The 22707-nt window shown below is 62.2% G+C and overlaps 7 protein-coding genes across 7 annotated transcripts; 2 read left to right on the top strand and 5 right to left on the bottom strand.

The window, feature by feature from the left end:
- Window positions 1-75: 75 nt before the first annotated feature.
- Window positions 76-1106, bottom strand: LOC62_05G007441 (uncharacterized protein; the record flags this gene model as incomplete). Its single annotated transcript, XM_062773965.1, has 4 exons — window positions 76-132; window positions 394-646; window positions 728-798; window positions 1041-1106. The coding sequence occupies 4 exons, from the start codon at window positions 1104-1106 to the stop codon at window positions 76-78; spliced, it is 447 nt and encodes a 148-aa protein (XP_062629949.1).
- Window positions 1107-2874: 1768 nt separating this feature from the next.
- On the top strand, window positions 2875-3582 carry LOC62_05G007442 (uncharacterized protein; the record flags this gene model as incomplete). Its single annotated transcript, XM_062773966.1, has 1 exon — window positions 2875-3582. One exon carries the CDS (start codon window positions 2875-2877, stop codon window positions 3580-3582), a length of 708 nt encoding a protein of 235 aa, XP_062629950.1.
- Window positions 3583-5141: 1559 nt separating this feature from the next.
- Window positions 5142-5831, bottom strand: LOC62_05G007443 (uncharacterized protein; the record flags this gene model as incomplete). The annotated part of the gene is made up of 1 exon (XM_062773967.1): window positions 5142-5831. The coding sequence occupies one exon, from the start codon at window positions 5829-5831 to the stop codon at window positions 5142-5144; it is 690 nt and encodes a 229-aa protein (XP_062629951.1).
- A 1885-nt stretch (window positions 5832-7716) lies between these two features.
- On the bottom strand, window positions 7717-9711 carry LOC62_05G007444 (uncharacterized protein; the record flags this gene model as incomplete). Its single annotated transcript, XM_062773968.1, has 1 exon — window positions 7717-9711. One exon carries the CDS (start codon window positions 9709-9711, stop codon window positions 7717-7719), a length of 1995 nt encoding a protein of 664 aa, XP_062629952.1.
- Window positions 9712-10472: 761 nt separating this feature from the next.
- On the bottom strand, window positions 10473-12146 carry FAL1 (ATP-dependent RNA helicase FAL1). Its single transcript, XM_062773969.1, has 6 exons — window positions 12122-12146; window positions 11853-12031; window positions 11749-11794; window positions 11060-11711; window positions 10650-11023; window positions 10473-10575 (listed from the first exon to the last, which is right to left on the bottom strand). Exons 2-6 carry the CDS (start codon window positions 12009-12011, stop codon window positions 10535-10537), a joined length of 1272 nt encoding a protein of 423 aa, XP_062629953.1. The 5' UTR covers window positions 12012-12031; window positions 12122-12146; the 3' UTR covers window positions 10473-10534.
- A 179-nt stretch (window positions 12147-12325) lies between these two features.
- On the top strand, window positions 12326-14097 carry sap61 (Pre-mRNA-splicing factor sap61). The gene is made up of 5 exons (XM_062773970.1): window positions 12326-12437; window positions 12493-12593; window positions 12638-12855; window positions 12897-13086; window positions 13131-14097. Exons 1-5 carry the CDS (start codon window positions 12342-12344, stop codon window positions 14080-14082), a joined length of 1557 nt encoding a protein of 518 aa, XP_062629954.1. The 5' UTR covers window positions 12326-12341; the 3' UTR covers window positions 14083-14097.
- A 9-nt stretch (window positions 14098-14106) lies between these two features.
- On the bottom strand, window positions 14107-16798 carry Ap3b2 (AP-3 complex subunit beta-2). Its single transcript, XM_062773971.1, has 4 exons — window positions 16234-16798; window positions 14768-16197; window positions 14371-14728; window positions 14107-14284 (listed from the first exon to the last, which is right to left on the bottom strand). Exons 1-4 carry the CDS (start codon window positions 16761-16763, stop codon window positions 14116-14118), a joined length of 2487 nt encoding a protein of 828 aa, XP_062629955.1. The 5' UTR covers window positions 16764-16798; the 3' UTR covers window positions 14107-14115.
- Between the last annotated feature and the right edge of the window lie 5909 nt (window positions 16799-22707).

Below are 22707 nucleotides of genomic sequence, written 5' to 3' on the forward strand. Positions count from 1 at the left end.
CCGCGCCTCCATCACTTTGCATACTTTGTTCTTTGTTCAATCATCACTCAACGGTAGTACACGTATGCCTGGTGTCTAGCACTTGCACTCTCCCGGCTTGCACTTGCAGTTCTTGCACGAGCACGAGGTGCACTGGGCGTTGGTGGGGGCAGTCTGGCGCCAATGCCCGCGGTGGTAGGGTGGAGGCCTACCTGGGTGGCGATCATGTTGTGTGTGTGTGTGTGTCTGCAGTTAGCGTCGGTGGGTGGCAAGGCGACTCACTCGTAGGTAGATGGGTGGGAGTAGTGATGAGAAGCAGGCGGCGTCCTCGGGGCTTTAAGTATCCATCCGCATCTCCTCCCCAACCCAGGATCTAGCGTGCGCACGGCTCGTATCGTACCCGAGGCTTCGCACCCTCCCGAAGCGCGAGGCCAGAGGGAGGCTCAGTTGCTGGGTGGCAACGATGACAACGAGCGCACAGTAGCTCCGGGGCTTATCGCGAGCAGTCAAACGCCGCAACTGGTATATCGCTGACGGGCCTGACATTGCACTCTCAGGAGTAGCGCCTCTGATAACTAGCTGCATACTGGCGTCTCTCATAGCGTAATTCCTCGATAGTTTACCCGAGTCTAGGATACGGGCGATGATGATGTTGTGGGGCAGCCGGCTGGCTAGCCGGGGCGGCCGGGGCGGAGGCGGCCCGCTGCATCACTACTTGGCGCTGCAGCACGAGCAGCCGGAAGCGCACTTGCAGCCGTCGCCGCCGGTGCAGCCCTGGGCGCAGCCGCAGTCGTCGCCGTCGTGGGCGGTGATTGGGGCCTGGGGTGGTGTTAGCGCCGTCGCTGGCGGGGTCGGGTCGGGTCGTCGTACGATGACGGTCTTGGTGAACATTGTGTCGTTGCTGCCGTCAGCTGCGCACGAGGGGGGAAGGGAGAGAGCTCACTGGTTGCTTGGGGTGGGTGTTGTTGGTGCGAGTCGTGGGGTGCGGTTTAGCGGCGGTGGGATACCTAAGTATACCGCGGGTGCACGACTAGCGGCACTGTTTCGCCTCGAAAGCCGACAGTCCGAAAGCTGTCGTCAGGCTCAAGTCGTCGCGGCGCTGTCGAGTTGGTTCTCGCTCGTGCCATGGTCACGAGGTCATGATGCAGCCGGCCTGGTCTCCACCGCATCGTGTAGACAAGCTGAACACGAGGCCGCAACGAGGCCGCCCAACCTTCGGAGTGAGCGATTTAATCATGCCCCTCTGGGCAACGTGCCGGCGATCCCTCTACCCCGACATGACGCATCAGTGGAGTCAGTGGAAAGCCGACGAGAGGAGTAGTAGGTACATGCTGTCGGAGTACGGGTCGGTCTGGTTGTTGTCGTCGGGATGGTGGAGCGCACGCTCACACCCTACTTGGCGTCGGGCTTCGCAGTGCCGCAGCCGCATCCGCAGCCACCGCAGCCGTCGTCGTCGTCGTCATCATCGCCGTCGGCCGCGTTGACGGGGTAGGCAGGCTTGGGGGTCTGGTGGCGTCAGTGGGGCCGCGTCCTCAACCTACAGAGTAGTAGAAGGGCGCGAGCATTGTGCTTGTTGGTGGTTGTGGGGTTGTGGACGCGCAGAGGCTTGTTTTGTGTCGAACGAAAGGACACACCTCACCGGTCAAAGACGGCCCGTGCACGATGATTCAGCCCGGGGACAGTACCGTCGAGGTCGTCGTCGCTGTGGCTTCCTCGTCGTCGTCGTCGGTCAGACTCGCAGAAGGAAGGCAGGCGGCTCGGAACTGGTCGTCAATGTCGGTTGCGTGCGAGCACGCACAAGCCGGTGTGGGGCCCCGCGGAATGGGTTTGTTTGGTTCCAGGCGGTGTGAGTGGGTGCGTTTTGGGTTGAGTCGGCGGTGGGCGTGTGGGCAGTGAGTTGTGCATGGCGAGTTGAGACAGCCGCAAGAGGGGCGAAGGGTAGGACACGTCGAGCACTTCCTACGTGTCCTGGTAGCCAGTCACAGCGATTGCGGTCGCGTATGGCTTGCGCCAGCCCACAGCGTCGAGGGCGTGGCGGCGTCGTCGCGGGCCGTGATGGACGCTGGGTGCTCGTGACGATGACGCCCTCGCACTCTCGGCAGCGACGGCGATGCTCATCCGTCCATTCGTGTTTGATCAGAGATCTGAGAGGCCGGCCAGATTGACAGTGCTTTCCGTCGTTCGTCACATTGGACGCCCTATTACACCGGGCGCCGCCAGCAGGCGAGACAGACGCGCATGACGGACGAGGAGAAGAGATTGACCAAGCGGAGGGCCAACAGGCCGGGACGCTGACGTCTATCTGCGCCTCGCCGCTGCTTCCCAATCAGCCGTGCCGATGAGATGAGTGTTGAGTGAGACAGATGTCAGTGGGTGTTGAATCAACGCGTCCGCCCTGAGGGCGCAGCATGTGTTGTGCTCGGCACTCAGCGTCGCCGTACGCCCCGGCGGCTGCGCAGCAGGTCACACGTCGGCATCCCTGGGGGCACAGCTTGCAGCCAGATCTTGGGCAGCGACGGCGCGCACGACGCGCACAACACGCCCAATCCGATCCGACGCGCCGACGCCCTCTGCACCTCGGGCCTCGGCCAGGCCGGCCCACACGCCGCCGCCACACGCACCGACTCGCCAGTGCCAGTCGAGCAGTCGCGCCAGTCGAGCGTGGTCGACTTGCCCACCCAGGCCACCCATGTCACCCACCGGCCACGGCTCACACCAACAATCCACTCACCCGCCGCCTTCCCTTGCACTTTATAACTCGCCCTGTCTTCCTTTTCTCTCTCCTCAACCAACTCTCTCTCTTCTCAACCCACGCTCTCTCTCCTCCATCCCCCCTCTCTGCTAGACGCAGCCCTTACAGTCCAACGACACCCACCTACTACCCCCACACACAAAATGAAGCCCACTACCTCTGTCCTGGCGTCCCTCTCCCTCCTCGCCCTCGCGGCCCTTGCGCCCGCCGCGCCGGTTCACCACGGCGTCGTCAAGCGCTGGTGGGGCCAGAACCTGGGCTACGATGCCATCGCGTCTGCCGGCGCCGACGACGGTGGCAGCGACGTCGGTTACTCCGACACGAGCGCCTCCGCTAGTGACTACGACGTCGTGACCGTCTCCTTCACTGCTGGCAGCGAAGCTAGCTCGAGCTCCGCCCCCGCGATCCCGCTCCCGTCCGCCGGTGACCTCGTCGCTGCGCCTGCCCCTGCTCCCTCGCCGTCGGCTTCGGCTGCCGTCAACGCCAGCGCTGGAGGCCACCCCACCCCTGTCGGCGAGACGTACACTGGCACGGCGACGTTCTACGATGTCTCGAACCCGTCCGACAATGGCGGCGCGGCAGCTGGCTCGGTCGCGTGCTCGGGCCACCTCTACTCGGACGGCGACAGCATTGTCGCGGTCAACATCCCGCAGTTTGCCGGCTCGTGCGGCCGCACCGTCTTCCTCATCGACACCGAGACGGGCAACACGGCCACGGCGACCGCCGTCGACGAGTGCGCGTCATGCCCCTCCGCTGGCGACCTCGACCTCGTCACCAACCTGTGGAGCCAGCTCCACAACGGTAACACGGACGCCGGCGTCTTCAAGCTCCAGTGGTACTTCACCTCGTAAGGTGCGCAAGCTGGCCTCGCGGCCGCTCGAACGCCCGACCCGCAAGGGCGTGCCTACGCGCCTACGCCCTACGCCCTTTCCCTCCACCTACACAACGCCCCGACACGAACTCTCCCGCATGAACACTCACCAAGAACACTCAACACACCGGTTCCCTATCCGGCCTTGCTCTCGACGAGCGAGGCGGCGAAACGTTCAACACTCTCCGAGTGCCGGCGCAGGCGGCACTGGCTGGCACCTGCCCGTTGATCGATGCATTCTGTGATTGTTATGTCTGGATCGCTAAAGGAGGTCAGAGGTGTCTGGAGCGGCAGAGTGGCGTCAGAAGCATGAGTGAGCGTGACGGCGTCAGTGCAGAGTCACCCTCGCCGATCGCGATCGCCGACAGCAGTCAATGCGGCGGTCGTCACGGCCTCACCTCGCCAAGAGCAGTCAGTGCGGCTGTAGTCAAGCAAGTGCTTCGCGCACTGTAGCTAGGTACGCACAGCTGTCCAGTCAGTGCAGACATACATGAGTTATGACGCATGACCGCCCGGCCGACCCCCCACCGTCCGCCCACCCGTGCCAGGAGGCTGGGAACGAGGCCCGCGGGATCAGCAGGCACGTACATGACCTCGGAAGGACATTACACTGCTGCTGCGGCGGACATTACACTGCGCAAGCCGTGCAACCCGCTGCGCGCAAACTCAAGTCTGCGGACGGACGGACGAAGCGAGGCACCACCCCCCGCGATGCACCCCGAAAACAGCGCTGCGTGTTCCTCGCTCATTCGCGAGTGTCGCCAAACGCCACACTCGACCGCGACCGCGGTTACTGTCGGGGGTGTGAGTCAGCGACGGCACGGCACACGGCACGCCGACGTCAGGCGCTTGTGCTTGTTTGTTTGGCGAGTCCTCTTTTCCTTGACATGCACCAGCAGGCCAGACGCGTGTTGCGCATCGCATGCAGGCGCAGGTGCGTCATGGATGGTCTGGACTCTGCGCTGAAACGCGCTTGCACTTCCCTTCTCGGAAGTATTTCGAGGGTTGTGGATGTTTGCGCCGCGTGTCGATTGGGTGGAGTATGCAGAATAGAGTTTTGCGAGATTTCGGCTCAGGGAGAGTAGTGGTGCACGCTTGACGCGCACCCCAGATCGTATGGATCATGTCGTCCCCTAGTTGGAAACGCACGGCACGGGGGTTTGCCTTTTGTCGAGGGAGACGACGACGAGGGGAGGGCCAACCCACAGGCAGGAGGAGGGGGGGGGGGGAGGGGCTTTGGCATCAGAGCGAGGGGGTACGACGTGATCCGAGTAAGTTGCCCCTTGACGCGGCGGTCCAAACAGCTCCGTGGCGGCGCGCCCAACAATCACTGTGGCAACGGTGCATCAAGCTACAATGCCAGTTGACAGACGAATCCAGTCGAATGCCAACAAAGCGAGAGTACAATAGTGGTGATGTTTGTAGAGAGAGAGCGTGACGACCATCACAAGCACACTCTTCAAGAGCGTGTCGCGTCGCGTCGTCACCCGGTCGTCACGCCTCACAGAGGCGCGCTAGCCGCCGCGATCAATCCCAGATCTACTGGAACGACCAGGTGGCGGTGAAGATACCGTCCTCGGTGTGGCCGTTGTGGAGCTGCTGCCAGAGCGAGGGGGTGAGGTCGATGCCGTTCTTGCCGCACGACGTGCACTCGTCAACAGCGGTGGCAGTGGCAGTGTTGCCGGTGGTCGTGTCCTTGATGATGACAGTCTTGCCGCACGAGCCGGGGAACTGGGCCGAGTTGATGGCGATGATGGCGTCGCTGTTCGAGTACTTCTGGCTAGAGCACGCGACCGAGCCGGCAGAGTTGCCCTCGTTCTCGGCGGGGTTGGTGATGTCGTAGAAGGTGGCGTCGCCGGTGAAGGTCTCGCCCGAGGGCTGGGCACCCGAGTTGGAGCTCTGGGGCTGGGCAGCGAGGTTCTGGCCGGGGGCGGCCGAGCCCGAGTCCTGGCTCTGGTTGGCGGCCGAGTCGGAGCCGGCGTTGGAGCCAGAGTTGTCCGAGTTGTCCGAGTTGTCCGAGGGCGCGGCGGCGGCAGGGGTGGGCGAGGCGTCCGAGTTGTCGCCGTTGTCGGTGGGCGTGGCGACCTCGGACGACGAGCGCCAGCCGCCGTGGCGGTGGCCACCGTGGCCGTGGTGCTTGTGGCCGCCGTTGCCGTTCCAGTCGGGCATGGGGGCGGCGACGGCGAGCGAGGCGGCAATGGCGAAGAGGGCAAGGGTCTTGGCGAGCATTTTGGTGATGCGTGTGATGTGGTGGGTTGTGCTGATGCAAAGAGCGAGTGAAGTACAAGGGACTGGTCCAGCCAGGTGTTGTTTAACAAGTAGAGAGAGAGAGAGAGATGAAGATGAGATGGGGAGCAAGGAGCGTCGGTTGGGTTGTGCTTGTTTTATACGTGTCGGGGGTGTGTGGGTTGTGTGGCCGTGGCCGTCGAGTGGGCCAGACACTGACTCAGATTGACAGTGTGCATCCTGCCGCCCTCGACGATTTCTTTTTCCCTTTCCCAATTTCGGGGGTCAAAGGTCAATCGGGGCGCGCAGCGAGTCAGCCAAGAGGCGGGCCGTGCTTTTTTGGGCGTGCAACGGCGGCGCCCAGTCTCTTGGACAAAGCACAAAGAGGGTGTTGAGCTCACCAACAAGCCACAGGGCGCAGCGCGGGGTGGCAGGGTCGACTGCCCGATCTGCACGCGCGGTCTGGAACGAGCCATGCCCGCACGCCCCCGCAGCAGCAGCACTCAACTAAACTACACCGACAACCCGCTGGGCACCCGCACAACGCCCCTTCTTCCACTCGCGGAGCCGCCTCCGACCACTTGCAGCAGCGTGCATGCCTGCCCCAAGCTCATTTCGCCCTCACTATGCATGCAATGTTGCCGTTGGTGCCGCGTCTAGCTGCTCACGGGGCCAGCCAGCCTCGCAGCAGCTCGCAGCCCTGCATATCGCCGTTCAATTTGGCGAAAGCCAGCCAGCCGCCAGCCAGCCAGCCGGGCACGGCCAAGCAAGGCAATAATTGCTGCTGCGCGCGCCGTCGCTAACCGGGGCGCGTGCGCCGTGTATGTCTCGTGATGATTTTCAGCCAGCTGGATGCCGCAGCAGCTGCACCAGCGCGCGAGGATCCACCCGCCCGGGTATGGCACGTACGTACGACGCCGCGCCGTAGCGCATTTACAGGCAGGCAGGCTAGTGCGTACTGTGACGTGGGCGTGTCACCACCCGGGGTACCTTGCTTGCTTGTTGTGTGCATGCTGGTCTTGTGGCATGCAGCTACAGTTTTCCGGTGACTGCGGCGTCCGATGCTCTGCTCACTTGTGTCAGCCCTCTGCCAACAAAGAGGGCGCTGCACAATACATGTGGAGCATGGAGCAAGCTGTATTCAACCGCCCTCCCTAGGCCAGGAAACTGGTTGTGGGCCAGAACAATGCACCACACTGTGGTGGTCATGTCACTCGATCCACTGCACTCCTGAACGGAAAAGGCCAACAGACGTCGCCGGCGAGATGCCGAGTGTGGGGCCGCGGCGCTAGCGCATACTTTGGCATCCTGGGCGAGCCGGGAATAGCCCACCGTGGAACACTGGCACGCCGCCGCCGTCTGGCCGTGTCTGGGCTGTACGGTTTAGGGGGGTTTACACGACCCTGCGGTAATCTATTTGGCGAGGCGAGGGTGGGCACCACCCCCTCGTCTAATCATTTACACTACTACAGCTCTAGCGCCGCGAGCCAAAACCTATTGCCACGGCCCCGTGTCCGCCGAAGCCTACTTGCCGCCGGCTAGGAACTATTAGGCAGAGAGGGCGGCGATACTACTCACAAGGCCGCACGCAGCACGGCATCCATCACATGCTATGTATGCTCAGGCATGATGCAGGCATCTAGCAACACCTCCGCAGCGCACACTACACCCGCACCTTGCCGTCGTCTTCGGCCGCCACCCACTCGAGCGGCACGTCCTGCGGCGACACGAGCAGGTCAGAGATTGGGGTCGAGGACCTGTTCACCGCAGCGCTCTGGTGCCGCTCCCTCAGCTGCCGATTCCGCGCACGTTTGAGCGCGCTGTAATGTAGCGTCAGCGACAAGATGAATGAGATCTGTGGAGCAAGCAAGCCACCAGCCAGCCCAACTCACGCCTCGCGTTCAGCCTCCTCGCGCTCCCACTCGCGCTCGGCCGCCCCTCTCGCATAGTCGCCGCTGGGGCCAGCCTCATCGTCTCCCACCCCAAAGCTGTCCCGGCGCACCACGTGTGCAATGGATGCCCGCCCTCCGGCGGCATTCGTATCGGTGCCGCTGGATCCTTCTTTCCGCTTGCCTTTGCCTTTGCCACCGCCCCAGTCTTGCACGTCGAGTACCCAGTTGCCCACGGTTCGGTGCTCTTGGACTAGCGGGTCGAGGGTGTACCCTTCTTCGTTGCTCGCGAGCCTTGCAGCGGGCTGGTAGGCGGGGCTGTCGGCGCTGGGCCGCCTTGCAGGTTGGTAGGCGGGCCTATCGGCGCTGGGTCGCCTTTCAGGCCGGTGATAACCGTCCTCGACGGGCCGCGCAGCTTCGCTTGGTCCGGGGTCCCCGCTTACCACCGGCTCCTTGTGCTCAAAGCCCAGCATCTGCTCGAGCACAACAACACGCGCCCTGAGCTCGTCCTCGACGGCGTCTCTCTGGCCCTCGAGCTCGGCCCAGCGCGCACGTTCCCCCTCGTACGCGCCGAGCGCGTCGGCGTGTCTGCGCTCGAGGCGCTCGTAGTCGGCTTCGCGCTGCGCAATTTCGCCCTGTGCCACACTGAGGCTCTGCGTGAGCGTGTCGATTTCGGACAACAGCGTAGATATTAACGCCTCCGACTCGCTCGCCGTCGCCCCGGGCGTCGCGGTGCTGATTGTCGGCGTCTGTGTCGGCGAGGTGGCGCGAGGTAGTGGGCTTGTCCTCGACCTCCGGGACGGCAGCTGCGAGTACGACACTGCAGGCGCCTGCGAGAACGACCCGGCGCGCTTCTGCGCCGCCTCGTGAAGCAGGTTGGGCCGCGCGGGTGCCGATGACGCCGAGTCGCGGCGTGCGCCGCTGCCCACACTCGGGTCTCTCGGCGAGGGGATTCGAGCGAGCCGCACTGGCGTAGGTGCAGCCGGCACGGCCGGCGCTCGCGGGCTCATCTCGGTTGGCGTCGCCACGAGCGTGCTAGCAGCCGCGGCGGCGCTGGCAGCGCTCACGTCCATACCGAGCCGCTGTAGTCCCTTTGCGTGGACCGCGGCGACAATCTCGCGCTGGTGCAGTGCGTCCTCACGGCGCGCGATCGCCTGCTCCTTGTCGCGGAGGGCGAGCTCGCGCGCCCTCAAATCAGCCGACCAGTCGGTCCATTCCTGGTGGTGCTGGTGGTCGTCGGCGCCAGGTGGCGGCACCTGCACAAATCCCAGAGTTGACGCGCGGCGCGGGGGTGGCACCACTACGGGCGCCGCGCTGGTCGGGCTGGACAGAAAGGGGTTCGGCGCGTCGGCGCGCACCGAGCGCTCGTGCTGCTGCTGTGGGCTCGTGCGGGCCTGTTCTGTTGCCGCGGCGCTCGCGCTGCCGGGCATGTTTACCGGGCTGAGCGGCGAGCCCTTGGGCGAAACCGAGCTCACGATCGGCGACAGGCGCGTGTCGAGAAACAGCCGCGGCATTGTATGCCTGCGTCCGAGCACGCGCCAGCTCGATGGCGGCGACGGCTCGGATGGTGGTGGCGCCGCCCCCTCGGGCGGGGTGCTCGCTAGCTGGAGCGCGGGCGGCGGCGCGCGGTGTGGGACGGGCGCCGGTGCCGCCGGGAGGGGCGCTTTGGCCGGCACGGGCGGCGGGGTGTCGGTCGTGGCCGATATGGGTGGTGCTATTGCTTGTATTGTTGCCACTGGCGCCGGCCGCGGTGGTGCCGCCGTCGTCGGTGGTGGTGCCATGGCCACAGGCGCCCCGACGACCGATAACCTCGTCGTGCTGGACCGCCGCACGCTCCCCTTGCCGAGCATGGCGGATGTCGTCGAGCTCGATGACCGTCGACTGCCAGGCATCGGGACGGGGAGGCGCTCCTCTGCGTCGTCTTCCTTTGTCGCCGTGAGCGAGAGGCGCGTTGTGGACGCGCTGCGCCCCGCCTTGCTCTTGCGAGCGAACATGTTGGATGGTGAAATGCCTGCCTGCCTAGGCCATGCGGTTAGATGGATGATGATGATGGGTCGTGCAGCACGCAGGCAGCGCGCAACGACGCACTGCAGTTGTGTCTTGGTCGGTCGCGGCTCTGGCTAGTAGTTGTTGTGCGGAACAATGCGTCGGCGGCGACGGCACGCTACGCTCGCGTCCTTGTTAGCGCCGGCGTCGTCGTCGTCGTCGTCTTCGTCGTCGTGGTTGATGCTGTTCGTGTACGTTGTGCGGATGCATGCTAGACTGCCAGCTGTGCCGGCTGCATGCCTCGATAAGTCGTATCCGACGTGGACAGTGTCGGTGTGTGCACTGTGCCGGTGGCCGGTGTGGGTGGGGTGGGGTGGGTGGCCACTTGACAGTCAATGTGTGCGTGCGACCCGCCAGTGGCGCGCTAAGATCCCACAAACGACACCGCCTCTGCATCGCCTTATCGCGTCGGCAAAAAGGACAATTCCTTCTACTTTGAGGCTCCTCGACGACTACCGCGGAACGTCAAAAGCCTCCAAAACGAACACTCGTTGCCCACCGCGCGGAACGAGTACTGTGCAGCACAAAGTGGGCAACAAGCAGAAGGCAAGACACGTTTCTGTTTGGTTCCAGCCCTCTGGCCCTCAGCTTCTTTGCTCTCTTTGGCCACCAAAGTGCCTTGGTTCTCACGACAACCCGCGCCGACCTGCATCCTCGTGACTCGTTGTCTGCACCGCCCCGCCTCCTTCCCCACTCGAATCTCGGCTCATGTCTAAGCTTATACAGTGTGCATACAGACAATAAACTACTATGCCTCGCGTTGAGCCCACATCACGCAAGGTCGGTAATGTTCATGGGCATCTCGTCAATCTCTGCGGCGGTGTCAGCCCAAGCCCTAGTGAAACGCCATGGTCGCGGTGTGAAACCCCCAGCCTGTCGCACTCACGAGTAGAGTAGTACTGCTCAATGTCACGCAGGATGCGCACATCCTCGATCGTCACAAAGTTGATGGCAACACCCTTGCGACCGAAACGGCCAGAGCGACCTATCCTGTGCAGGTAGTTCTCACGCGACGATGGCAGGTCGTAGTTGATAACCAGCGAGACCTGCTGAACGTCGATACCACGTGCCCACACGTCGGTCGTGATTAGAACACGGCTCTGGCCGCCACGGAACTCGGCCATGATGGCGTCACGCTCCTTCTGCACCATCTCGCCGTGCATGCTGCTGACGGTGAAGTTGGCCTCGCGCATCTTCTCCGTCAACCAGTCGACCTTGCGGCGCGTGTTGCAGAAGATGACAGCCTGGGTGATGGTGAGGCTGGCGTCAGTTGCGGACACGGGAGTTCTAACTCACGTGTCATAGAGGTCACACAAAGTGTCAAACTTCCAGTCCTCCTTCTCAACGGCGACGAAGAACTGCTTAATGCCCTCGAGGGTCAGCTCGTCACGCTTGACGAGGATGCGGATGGGGTCGGTCATGAACTTGGTCGTCATCTCGAGCACGTCGTGGGGGAGCGTAGCCGAGACGATGACGACCTGAGTGGCAGGAGGGAGGTAGCGGTAGATGTCGTAGATCTGGTCCTTGAAGCCCTTGTTGAGCAGCTCGTCAGACTCGTCGAGGATGAGCATCTTGATGTCCTTGGTGCGGAGGTTGCGGCGGCGGATCATGTCGAACACACGACCGGGGGTACCGCTGACAACCTGCTGTCCAGCCTCGAGCTTGCGAATGTCCTCCCCGACCGACGTGCCGCCGATACAGGCGTGGCACGACACGTTCATGTAGTCGCCGAGCGCGAGCACGACCGTCTGAATCTGGACCGCCAACTCGCGAGTAGGCGACAGCACGAGAACCTGCGTCTCGCGGATGTTCAAGTCGATCGACTGCAGCGCCGAGATGGCAAAGGTGGCAGTCTTACCGGTACCGGACTGCGCCTGAGCAATCACGTCGCGGCCGCGCATGATCGGGATGATGGCACGCTGCTGGATAGCCGAGGGCTTCTCAAAGTCTGGCGGGTTAGCGTGACTCGTGCAATCAGTACCCACTGTAGGCGTAGATGCCGCGGAGAAGGTCCTCCCTAAGGTTAAGTGCCTCGACTAGTGACGGATATCAGCGCGCGTCCACCAACAACAAGTGGTAAGCTACTCACACGTCGGAGCCTGTATTCGAGAGGAGCAAAAGCGCCCATGTCAATGACCGCTCCCACCCCTCTCGACGAAGCGCTGCCTTCTCCACTGTCGGGCAGCCTTGCGTCTTCATGTACGTACGACAGTGACCGCCTCGGACGACTCGAACACGAGCTTCTCATCTCCACTGCGGGGTTAGGAGCTGCGCTGCGGCTCTAAGACTCACGGGTTGAGCTGATGGGGAGGTCCTGGGTCAGTACACGGCGTCTGAGGTCCTGCTGTCAATGCTTACCGCCATTTTGGATGGATTGTTGTTGGAATCTAGAAGTCGAAACGAAAGTTGGAGAACAACAGCGTCAAGACTGGAGGTGATCGAGAAGGTGGCGATAACCCCGCAACTGCCGCCACGTGGTTCATGTGGCAGTCCTGACTTTGCCTCTTGGCCGCCTATCAATTGTGGATTTCGAGCAACTCGATCGTTGTTGATCCACCTCCACACCTTGCCATCGACCATGGACTCGATCATCGAAACGCAACGAGCGACCCACGAGGAGATCGAGCGGTATGAGCAGGCGCTCGCCGACGTTCTCATGCAGAACCCCACTGCTGTGAGTCACCTCTGCTCTGGCATCACCTCCACTTGCCTGACTGACACCTCCACAGCAACGCAACATTGTGCGGAGAGATCGCAAGGCGGGTGACATCCTCGACCGTATCGGCGAGCTGAGGAAGAACCTCGTGGAGACGTACGAGGACCTGCCAGGGTGAGTTGGTAGATTCCCGTGGCGGGCTGCAACTGACTCTTCAGACTTCGACCAACAGAGCTCGCGCTCCTCTCCGCCCCTCCCGCTGGCGAGGACGAGCTCGGCGAGTTCTACAGGCGCTTTGAGGCCATCAAGGCGTTCCACACGAGCAATACAAACATCAACGCTCGCCAGTTCTTGCACGAGATCGACGAGCTGGTGCGCAGTGACGGCTTGGAGACTGTGTACGTCGAGGACGAGGAAGAGCCCATCATCATTGATCGTGAGTGCAGCAGCGCGGTGTGGATGGATCTAACGGCGCAGCCTTGGACAATGTTTTCTCTGGAGAAGAGGCGTACGGACGACAACTCGATCTGTATGAGTCACACGCGCAGTTCTTGAATCTCAAGGGCAGCACGCGTCTGTCGTACATTGCCTACATCGACATGCTGAGGCAGGGCCGAGTGGAGCGCACGCTGGACGTGAAGGAGAAGTCGACGGCGGCGTACCTCGCGTGAGTTGGCCTCATCCACGATGCGGTGTCAACTAACCCCACAGCTACGTCCAAACCCTCTACAACTACCTCGTGTCGTTCTTCCGCCGCGCGCTACCCCTCATCAACGTTCAGAAGAAGCTGGACGCGTCAGAGGCCAGCTTTGAGTCGGCATGGGCGGCTGGAGAGGTGCCTGGATGGAGCGAGGGCAGCAGTGGGGGCAAGAAGGCCGAGGCCAACGGTGGCGCTGGCATTTGGTGCCCGTACTGCCAGAAGCACTACTCCAAGCAGACAGTCTACGACGCACACCTCAAGTCGGACAAGCACAAGAAGAAGGAGGCGGCTGGCAAGGCTGTTGCCGAGTCGGAGGCTAACGGTGCCGCCGCGGGCCCATCAACCTCGTCGCGCGACAAGCTCAAGCAGCCCGCACGACTCACCTACCTCATCGGAGAGCTGCTCGCCTTCCCTCCCTTGCCCGACCTTCTCTGGGCGTCGCGATCAGAAGTCGAGCGCCGCAGTGCGCTGACGGCGCGCGAGCGTGAGGCCGAGCTCGAGGAGCAGGAGGACGCGCAGCCCCCACCTGCCGAGACCAACATCACGGCCGATGACGATGACGACGACGAAGACGAGGAGGGACGGACGTACAACCCGCTCAAGCTCCCGCTCGGCTGGGACGGCAAGCCCATCCCGTACTGGCTGTACAAGCTGCACGGTCTCGGCGTCGAGTTCAAGTGCGAGATCTGCTCCGACTTTGTGTACATGGGCCGCAAGGCGTTCGACCGTCACTTCCAGGAGTCGCGCCACGCGTTCGGCATGCGCGCGCTCGGCCTGCCCAACACGAGGCATTTCCACGAGATTACCAAGATCCAGGACGCGCTCGCGCTCGCTGACAAGCTCAAGCGCGAGGGACGGCAGGAGCTCGCGGCCATGGACCGCGCAGAGGAGTTTGAGGACGCAGACGGTAACGTGTACGACAAGAAGACGTACGAGGACCTCAAGCGCCAGGGATTGTTGTAGAGCAATATGCATGGGTGGTAGATCTAATGCGGCTCAATGCCGCCGCAGCGCCTCGTTCTCGTCCACTTCGTACTCGTCGTATGAGCTCTCTTCCTCCTCTTCCTCGTCCTCTTCCTCTTCAGACGTCTCGTCATCCGTGTCGTACTCTGGCACAATTTCATGTGCCGGCGGCGCTGACACGGCCACGACGTGGTCCTCGCTTCTGCTGTCAGCGTCTACCCTCTTTAACCGGCACATCTCCCACCATCCCAAACTGTTGACGCTTGCGCCTTGACCCTTGCAACTTACCTCTCGTACTCTTCGTCGCTGTCTTCGTCGTCGGTCTCCTCCTCGCTCTCTTCCGAGTTGAGGAAGTCGTCCAGGTCGCGGAACTTGGACTTGGTCGTGTGCGGGACGCTCGACGCCGGGGACGCGGTGCGCGGAGTGGCGGCGTTCGACGTGGACAAATTGCGCACAACTGGCGGCGGGATGGGCGACGGCGCTGACGACACAAACGTCGGCACGGGCGGCTTCTCGGCCTCCTTCTCCAGCTCTGACTCGCGCAGAGACGGGTCCGTCGGGTCGTCCGTCCAGTCGGGCAGCGACTCGTACGTCCCCAGCTTGCGGTGCGTGATGCGGGACATCGAACCGACGTCGTAGGCGCTCTCTGCGCGGGTTAGCGTGACGACGGCAATTACGAACCCACGCTCTGCAGCGACAGCCTTGGGAGGCTCGCGCTTGCCCAGAAGAACGACCTTGACCTGCTCGCGGCGGAGGGTGACACCGCCGGCATCCTGCTCCTCGTCCTCGATGCCCTCCTCCACCTGCTTCTCCTCGCGGACGCCTCTCAGCAGGGCACTGAGGAAGCGAGCGCGGTCGCGCACGTCAAAGTTGTGGTCGTAGCGTGCAAGGGTGAACAGATACTGGCTGAATTGGGCGAGTGCGGGGGTACCAGGCGACAGCACGAGCAGCTTGCTGGCCAGGGTGATGATCTGGAGCTTGGCCGGCGCCTCCTCCGTGATGAAGCTCTTGACGCCTTTCCTGAGCACGTCGGGGACCCACGGCGCGAGGCCAGGCCACTTGAGCCCGAAGGTCGTGTCTGGCGAGTCGTCGGCGGCAAACTGGCCCGCGAGCCAGAAGACGCTGGCCCGGGCAGATGGGTTGGTGATATTGTCCAGCTGCTTTGCGAGCCGGGCGACCAAGTGCTGCGGGGTAGACGAGTACACTGCCGCCTGGGAGAGGATAACACCCTTGAGCTCGATGACGGCCTGCGCGACGAGAACGCCGCGGGTGCTCTTGAGCAGGCGCATGAGGGTCTTGAGGCCCGAGTCCACGACAGAAGGCTGGGTCCGCACACAGTGACCGATTGCGCGCACTGCCTCCTCGGCGACAGCATCGTCGGGGAAGTTGACGTACGCCTTTAGCTCGCGGAGGCAGGTCGCGGCGTTATCGGCATCCGCGAGGGCGACAAAGCCACGGAGCTTGGCCTTCTTGACGGCCTTGCAGTCGCGCGAGTGCAGGAAGAAGGTCGTGAAGCGGGGTGCGAAGAGCCACGGGCGCTCCTCAGCCATGGACGCGATGACCTCCCATGTGAGGGTCTCGATGGCCTCCGAGTGGTGCTTGTCGGCACTGGCACTTCCAGCGAGCCGGAGGAGCGGGTCGACAAGCTGCTCCTGGCCGACGGAGCTATGGCCAGCTGGAGCGAGGTTGTAGTACAGCTTGGCGGTGGCCAGGACGACTGTCGGGTTGCGCGAGTGGAACAGCGACTTGGCGTAGTGGAGCAACATGGCGAGGTCAATGTCCAGGCCTTCAAACTCGTCGTCCGAGTCGACCTTGTCCGCGCCATTCTCGCCGTTCGTGGCCTTTGGCTTGGCCTGCACAGCGCCTGCCGTGTCGGGCTTCTCGAGGAAGGCGCGCGCGTAGCGTGTCAGCACGTCGAGGATGACCGACTGTCCCCACTCGTCGGCGTCGACGAGAAGCTTGCAGATGTGTCGGTAGTACGGGTGCAGGAGGTCGAGGCGGTCGGGGCAGATCTCGGTGAAGGCCGTCAGAGTCGGGCCGAGAGTGAGGGGCGAGTTGGACGCAAGGAGGGTTCGCAGGAGCTGCAAGAGCTCTGGGAGCGCCGTCGAGTCCATGCTGCGTGGGTCAGACTCGCACTCTCACGTTACCCACTCATAGACCTTGGAGAGGCCGCCGGCGACCGTCTTGCGGACATAGGGGTTGCGATCGTTCACAAGCTTCTTCAAGCCCAGCATCACGATACCTTGGATCACGGGCACACGGATCGACGTGAGCACACGTAACGACATGGACCGGATGAGAGGGTTCAAATCTGACAAGTCCTTCTGGAATGTGTTGATAGACAGCAACAGCAGGTCCGAGTTGTTGTTGGCGAAGCGGAGGAGGTAGATGTAGACGAGTTTGCGGATCTCGATCGAGTTGGCGACGACGTTCTTGACGACCTGGGCAAAGAAGCCCTCCATGTTCCTCCCCTTGGACATGGCGGCAATGATGCGCTTCATGCCCTCGAGGCGCTCGCTCTCGGCGCGCGACTCGAGCAGCTTGGTGATCTCGAACATCTTGTCCTCTGAAGCGTCAAAGTAGGCCGCCGACGCCGACGCGCCGCCCCCCGCCAGGAGGTTGAGGTCGCGCGTCGTCTCCTGGAAGTTCTCCTTGAGGCGCTGGCCCAGGCGGTTGATCATGCTGGGCGAGTGCAGCGGCGCTGCGTTGGAGGAAGTGTAGAGCCAAATCGATAGATTGTAGTCGAGGCCGACCTTGGACTTGGCCGACTTGTCGTCAGCGGGCCGGAGTCAAATCCGACCCACCGAGACGCTCGCTCATGACGTCGGTTTCGTCCACTCACATCCATCCTCGATAACACATCCTACGACAGACAGCACACACCCCGGCCCGCGTGATGGAATGAGCGGTAAGCTGGACACAGGGACCAGCTGACGCAGCAGGGATATCTCCCGACAACTCTTCGGGCCGGCCGACGGCGTCGACGTCCGCCGGCGCCAGTCGCGCGCGGTCATCGACCATCGTCAATGTCGGCCCCCCGCGCACGAAGGAGGGAGATGCTGGCCCGCCCCAGGTCGACGTCGCGTCTGGAGTTGCGTCTACATCGGCGCGTGAGATCCCTCAGGGCGAGCGCAAGCGGTCCAAGGATGGCGACTCGCACGCCGGATCACACCACTCCCGCCGGCATGCCCATGGACACGGCCACGGGCGGCACGGCAGCGGCGCAAGCGGCCATACCGACGACACAGCGACCAGCATCCCTCGCTCGTCTCGTGGACTGAGGCTAGAGGGCTTCACGACCATGCCGGACGCCGATGCCAACCCCGACGTCTCGCCCCCTATGCCCGACCTTCACACCTTCCAGTCGATGCCCGCCGTCCCAACTGTCGCCTCGGGCGGGTCAAATGCGACCCCTGGACCAACGATTCATGCACTACCACACATCCCAGGGCCAGAGGATGTGCCGCCGCGATTCTCGACTCCAGCGAACAACGTGAGGCTGTCGCTGTACACGTACTCGCCGAGCCAGAGCCACAACCAGACCATGACCCAGCGCGAACCGCCGTCGCTCCTGCCCGCACCGGCGTCAAACGCAAGCACCAGAGTGCTTCTCAGCTATGCTTCGCTGCCGTGGAACGCCAAGGCCGGTGACTACCTTGAAATTCGGCGCGTGCCAGTCCCCGCACAGGAGACACGGAGAAACTTGACCCACCACCAGCTCGTATCCAAGGACAAGTACGAGGTCGACGCGACGGAAGGTGTAAAGCCGGGCAAGGGACGCGACGGGTACATCTTTCGACTTGGGGAAGACGTCCCCTCTGTGCCTACGAATCAGATCCAAGTCCCCAATGCCATCGCCAACGCGTTCAAGCTTCAGCACCGCCAAGACGTCGAGGTGATTCGCATCGATGACCCGCAGACCGCGTTTATCGACTTTATCGAGCTCAACTTCTCCCAGTACGTCGGTCGTGCGGATATGTGGCGACTTGGTATGAGTCTCGAGAACACGACGGTGCACGTCGGTGAGAAGGTCACGCTAGCTGGCGGCGCTGTGCGAGCCGACGTCCAGGGCGTCTGGCGAGGACGGCATCAGTACTCCAGTGGTATTCTCACATCCAAGACCAAGACAATCTTCAGGTCCAAGTCGGCGCAGACGTACATCTTCATTCAGCTCTGCGAGGAAACCTGGGAGTTTGACGAGGACGGAGAGCGGTACTATGAGAAGGTGTTGCATGGTGAGTGCCAGGGATGGACTTGGCTGACTAGACAGGTTTCCTCCCAGACCTCTTCCAGAGGTGGACAGCCATCGGCGCATCACATCTCGTGACGATCATCCTCTTCGCAAGGGTCTACTACAGCGACGACGAGGTGGACTACCTCGAGTCTCTGGACTTGACGCTGGGTCTCATGAAGGACTATCATGGACGATGGTGCAAGGACTTCTTCCACGTGCTCTACGACTTTGAACGAAAAGGCGATTGGATGCCGGCGCTGGCAGAGATCAAGAAGCGCTTGGAGCGGAGTGAACGCGAGATTCTGCTCGACTTTCAGCTTTCCCAGCTCCACGGACAGGACCACCCGCATGTCAATGCCAAGAAGCGTATCGTCGGCCGCTGGAGTTTTGCCTACGAGGGCAATGTGCTGGAGGCGGTCAACCTCGCCCTCAACCCCTTCGACGAGCACTACATTGACCGTGACTTGTCCCGAACTGGTCTCAGCATGACGGTCCTGACACCTGGAACGGGCCACTTTGCAGTCGACAAGAACCTGCTACGATTGACAACGGAGCGCATGATCGATCACGGTATTGGACTAGACCTCGTGTGTCTAACCAAGATGCCCCTGCACTCGGTCCCACTATTCAGCTATCTGTCGGAACGACCAACACGCAAGGCTGGTGACGACCTCAACCCCGCCGCGACGAAACCAGCCACCCCAGACCCCTTGTATCACGACTCTCACCCCTCGCGTGGCGATCGCGAGCTTACAGATTGCTACTCGCTTGCCTTTTGGGTGTACTGCTCCTTCTACTCCAAGACCCACGACAAGCACTTCCGCCGCGACCGCTTCGTTCCCCGTTGCAAGATGTACGAGATTCAAATGCTCGGCATCTTGGATCACAACCTCACGACTGTTGTCGTGCCGATGCTCGACGTCGAAGATATGGACCAGACGAAGAAGCTCACCGTGGACGACCGCAAGATGATCCACGACGCGTATGACGAGCAGCTGTTTGGTGGCGGGCCAAAGGCCGCCCCCGCCGCCGCGGGCAAGGAGAACCTGGCCGTGTCGCCGACAAGCACATCGCGGTTAAGTAACTCTGCTGGTACAAGTTATCAGTCGGCAAGGCTGCTGGCCCACCGCATGGAGGAGGAGCGTCGCACGAAACCCGAACCCGTATCGCCTCGGGTGATCAACCGCGGCGACCGCAATCGACAGTCTGTGGCCACACAGGCCAGCATCACCGAAGAGTCCATGTCCAACCCGTCGTTACCAGACGTCTACCCACTCTCATCTGGTGCCTTTATGCCAGATATTCCCACATCCTCGGCCACACCTTCCCCGCTGCCAATCATCAAGGCATCTGAACACCGCCGCCCGTCCCTCATGGAAAACGTGCTTGAGCAGCGAACACCATCATCCCGCATCACGAGCACAACGTCAATAGCGGTCTCACCGTCGCAGTCAATCCTCTCAAACGATCAGATCCCATCCGGCGCGTCAACACCCAAGCGAACTCCATCATCTTCGGTCAAGAAGCTGAAGAGCCAATCGAGCAGGGGCTCCTTCGCGAGCCGGTTCGCTAGTACCTGGTTGTTTGGCTCACTTGCCACTCGCGCCCAGCCATCAGTCGCGACGGCAGCGGTAGAGAACATCGGGCGACGTGATGTCTCGATACATCTTAATGATGGCAACAAGGTCCCTTCACCCATTGCACCGAAGGATGACCTCCCTCCGCCGTCTATCCCGCAAACCGTCCCCGGCATCGGCATCACAAGGACGTCTCCAGGACCGGCAGTATCGCCTACAAAGCCGAGAGCCGTCCCCAGAACGTTGAAATCACAACCCATGCCCATCGCTTCGCAAGGGACGCGCGGTCTTAACGACGAGCTGACTATCGCCCGGTCGATGCCCCGGTCAATCCCTCGAAGCCTGCACAACTCGTTCAAGGGAGCTAGGTCAATGGACGACTCGTGGCGGAACAAGACACAGGCAGCGTTTGGACGAACGGCCCAGCATAGGACTGTTAACCCTTGTAATCCGAACGAGGGCCCGCAGGATGGTGGCATTGGGGGCCACGGCCGTAGATGGCAACACGTCAGACCCCGCCTCGCTTCGGGCAAGCAGCACGTCGTCAAGTGGAAGAGCTTGTGCGCACCCGCATGTTTGCCTCTCACTACCGACTTTATGCCAACGGCAGAGGAGATTGCGACCCACTACGAGGCGCACAGTTACGACATTGCGTGCTTCCCAGACCAGGTGTCGTTCCTCGTACGGCCTGATGCCGCCCAGATCAACCTGCCCTTGGCCGTCATGCGCGAAATGGCCAGTCAGAGGCTGTCCCAGAACTTCCAGTTTATTGTGTTACCGCACAACTCGAACCTTCACGACGACCCCGTCGCAGCGGCCGATATTGCCCGACACGCGCCCCGCAACCTCCTGCTCGGCGACTCGACCAAAAGCGGGCTGCGCGTCGGCGGTGCCAGCGAAGTCCTCAAGGACGCCTCGGGTGCCATCTACCTCTCTTGGTCCAACCACATTCACCGCCTCACATTTGACCCGTCTAAACAGAGTGTCACGGTCCAGCGATTTGTCCGCAAGACGCACTACTCGACCCAGCCGCACGCGTATAAGTGCCTCGTCTGGCCATACCAGATGCACGGGTTCCAAGAAGCCACGGCACTCTTCAAATACCCCAACATCGACGCCAAGCTCAACTTCAACTACCTTGACCGTCTCATCGCTGGTGAAGAGGACAGGTTCCAGAGCAACCTACGTTTCTGGCGCACCCGGTACCTCCTCATCCCGTCCGGCAAGGACCCGAACCAAGTCGGACTGATGCCCAAGGGCGAGCAGTACCAAACGAGTGAAATTCTCATCACTGGCGCCGTCAAGGTGCTCGAGCTACTGGGCAAGAACCAGTGGAAGCGGCCCGGAGAGGCGCCCAAGCCTCTTCGACTCCTGGCCACGACCTTTGACCCCTCTGCCTGCGTCCTTGACGAGGGCTTGGTTGAGGAACTCGAGCGGCTGACGAGCGGACGCGAGAAGATTGAGGGCAAGCATACCCTCGAGGGCATGACCCTGCAGCAGGTCGCCGACATGATGAACAAGCCGAACAACGGTCTCATTATTCGTGACCGCTGGTGGAACTGTAAGCCTACGTCAACCTACCCTGCTAACACTGCCAGTCAATGTCCACGAGGACTCGTTCACGGGCGAGCAGTTCTGCGAGTGGCTCAAAGCCACGTTCACAGACGTGACGACTCGAGAGCAGGCTGCGGATTGGGGCCAGTCGCTGTTCGAGAAGGGCCTGATCGAGCACGTCACTGGCCAGCACAACTTCCAGGACACATACTTCTTCTACCGTATGCGCGCACAGTACGACATCCACCAGGCCAACAAGCCCAAGGGCGCCAGAAGCTGGTTCGGAGGCAAGGCCGCGGCGCCGGCGCGCCTTACGCTCGAGACGGACAACACCGCAAACGCGGCTGATAGCAAGAGCGGTACTCCTGCTCGCCCTCTCCGCCTCACTGAGAGGCCGGCCAAGAAGCGCAAGGTGAAGATGAGTCAGAGCATCGTCATCGATTTGGATCCGACCAGGAAGAGTGATCGCGCCGAGGTGGCCATGCTGCATGCGGATATCATCCACAATACGCGGAACGCGTGAGTTAGGTGGCACGAACTTGTTGGAGCAATCTGACCCCCCAGGTTCCACTTTGAACTCAACTGGCTCGGTGTCACTGCTGGTTTGCTCGAGGAGCTGCGAGGCAAGTGCTCGACCCTGGCGGAGCGCTACGGCCTCAAGTTTGTCGAAGCGCCTGTCGAGCAGATCAAGGACGTCAACCTCAAGTGCGCCTACCGTTCGGCCATCCCCATTCGTCTGGCACTCGCCCCGCCCGTCATCCCCGACCTCGGCCTGCGCCTGGCAGAGAGCGCCTCGTCGGGTCAAGCGGTCAACTATTTCGAGTACGCAATCTTGACTCACGAGTTTGACTTTGTGCTCGACTTTGAGGCGAGCGACCGATACCCGGACAACATTGAGGTCGAGTACGCGTATCGCTCAAAAGTCAAGTTTGAGTACTCTCAGTTCTGCCACAAGGGCGGGCTTGCACTTGTGCAGTGCGTTGGCGGCGAGGCGGGATACCTGTGGTGTGACAACCGTCCCTTCCTGTCGACACCTGTCAAGGGACGTCAAACGAGCGCCGACGACCACCGAGGGCACCATGGGCATGAGAGTGACAAGCCGGTGCAGCAGACGCGGGCGGAGCAGCTCGAGGCGCTCCGGCGCAAGTTTGAGGCGTTCTGTGCCGATCCTGTTCGCCTCGCCGAGTTCTATGAGCGGGTTACGCCTCCACCTGTTGGGGCCAACGACGAGTCAACAGACGACCGGGCACCAAAGGAGGA

The sequence above is a fragment of the Vanrija pseudolonga genome, chromosome 5, assembly GCF_020906515.1.
Source record: "Vanrija pseudolonga chromosome 5, complete sequence".
Taxonomy (NCBI): domain Eukaryota; kingdom Fungi; phylum Basidiomycota; class Tremellomycetes; order Trichosporonales; family Trichosporonaceae; genus Vanrija; species Vanrija pseudolonga.

Coding starts and splice junctions, on each gene's coding strand:
- Ap3b2 (XM_062773971.1), bottom strand. CDS start 16,763: ATGATCAACCGCCTGGGCCAGCGCCTCAAGGAGAACTTCCAGGAGACG. Junction 14,729..14,767: donor CAAGGCTGTCGCTGCAGAGC/GTGGGTTCGTAA, acceptor TAACCCGCGCAG/AGAGCGCCTACGACGTCGGT. Junction 14,285..14,370: donor AGCGACGAAGAGTACGAGAG/GTAAGTTGCAAG, acceptor CGCTGACAGCAG/AAGCGAGGACCACGTCGTGG.
- FAL1 (XM_062773969.1), bottom strand. CDS start 12,011: ATGAGAAGCTCGTGTTCGAGTCGTCCGAGGCGGTCACTGTCGTACGTA. Junction 11,712..11,748: donor CCGCGGCATCTACGCCTACA/GTGGGTACTGAT, acceptor CTAACCCGCCAG/ACTTTGAGAAGCCCTCGGCT. Junction 10,576..10,649: donor TGAGCAGTACTACTCTACTC/GTGAGTGCGACA, acceptor ACACCGCCGCAG/AGATTGACGAGATGCCCATG.
- sap61 (XM_062773970.1), top strand. CDS start 12,342: ATGGACTCGATCATCGAAACGCAACGAGCGACCCACGAGGAGATCGAG. Junction 12,438..12,492: donor TCATGCAGAACCCCACTGCT/GTGAGTCACCTC, acceptor ACACCTCCACAG/CAACGCAACATTGTGCGGAG. Junction 12,594..12,637: donor ACGTACGAGGACCTGCCAGG/GTGAGTTGGTAG, acceptor CTGACTCTTCAG/ACTTCGACCAACAGAGCTCG.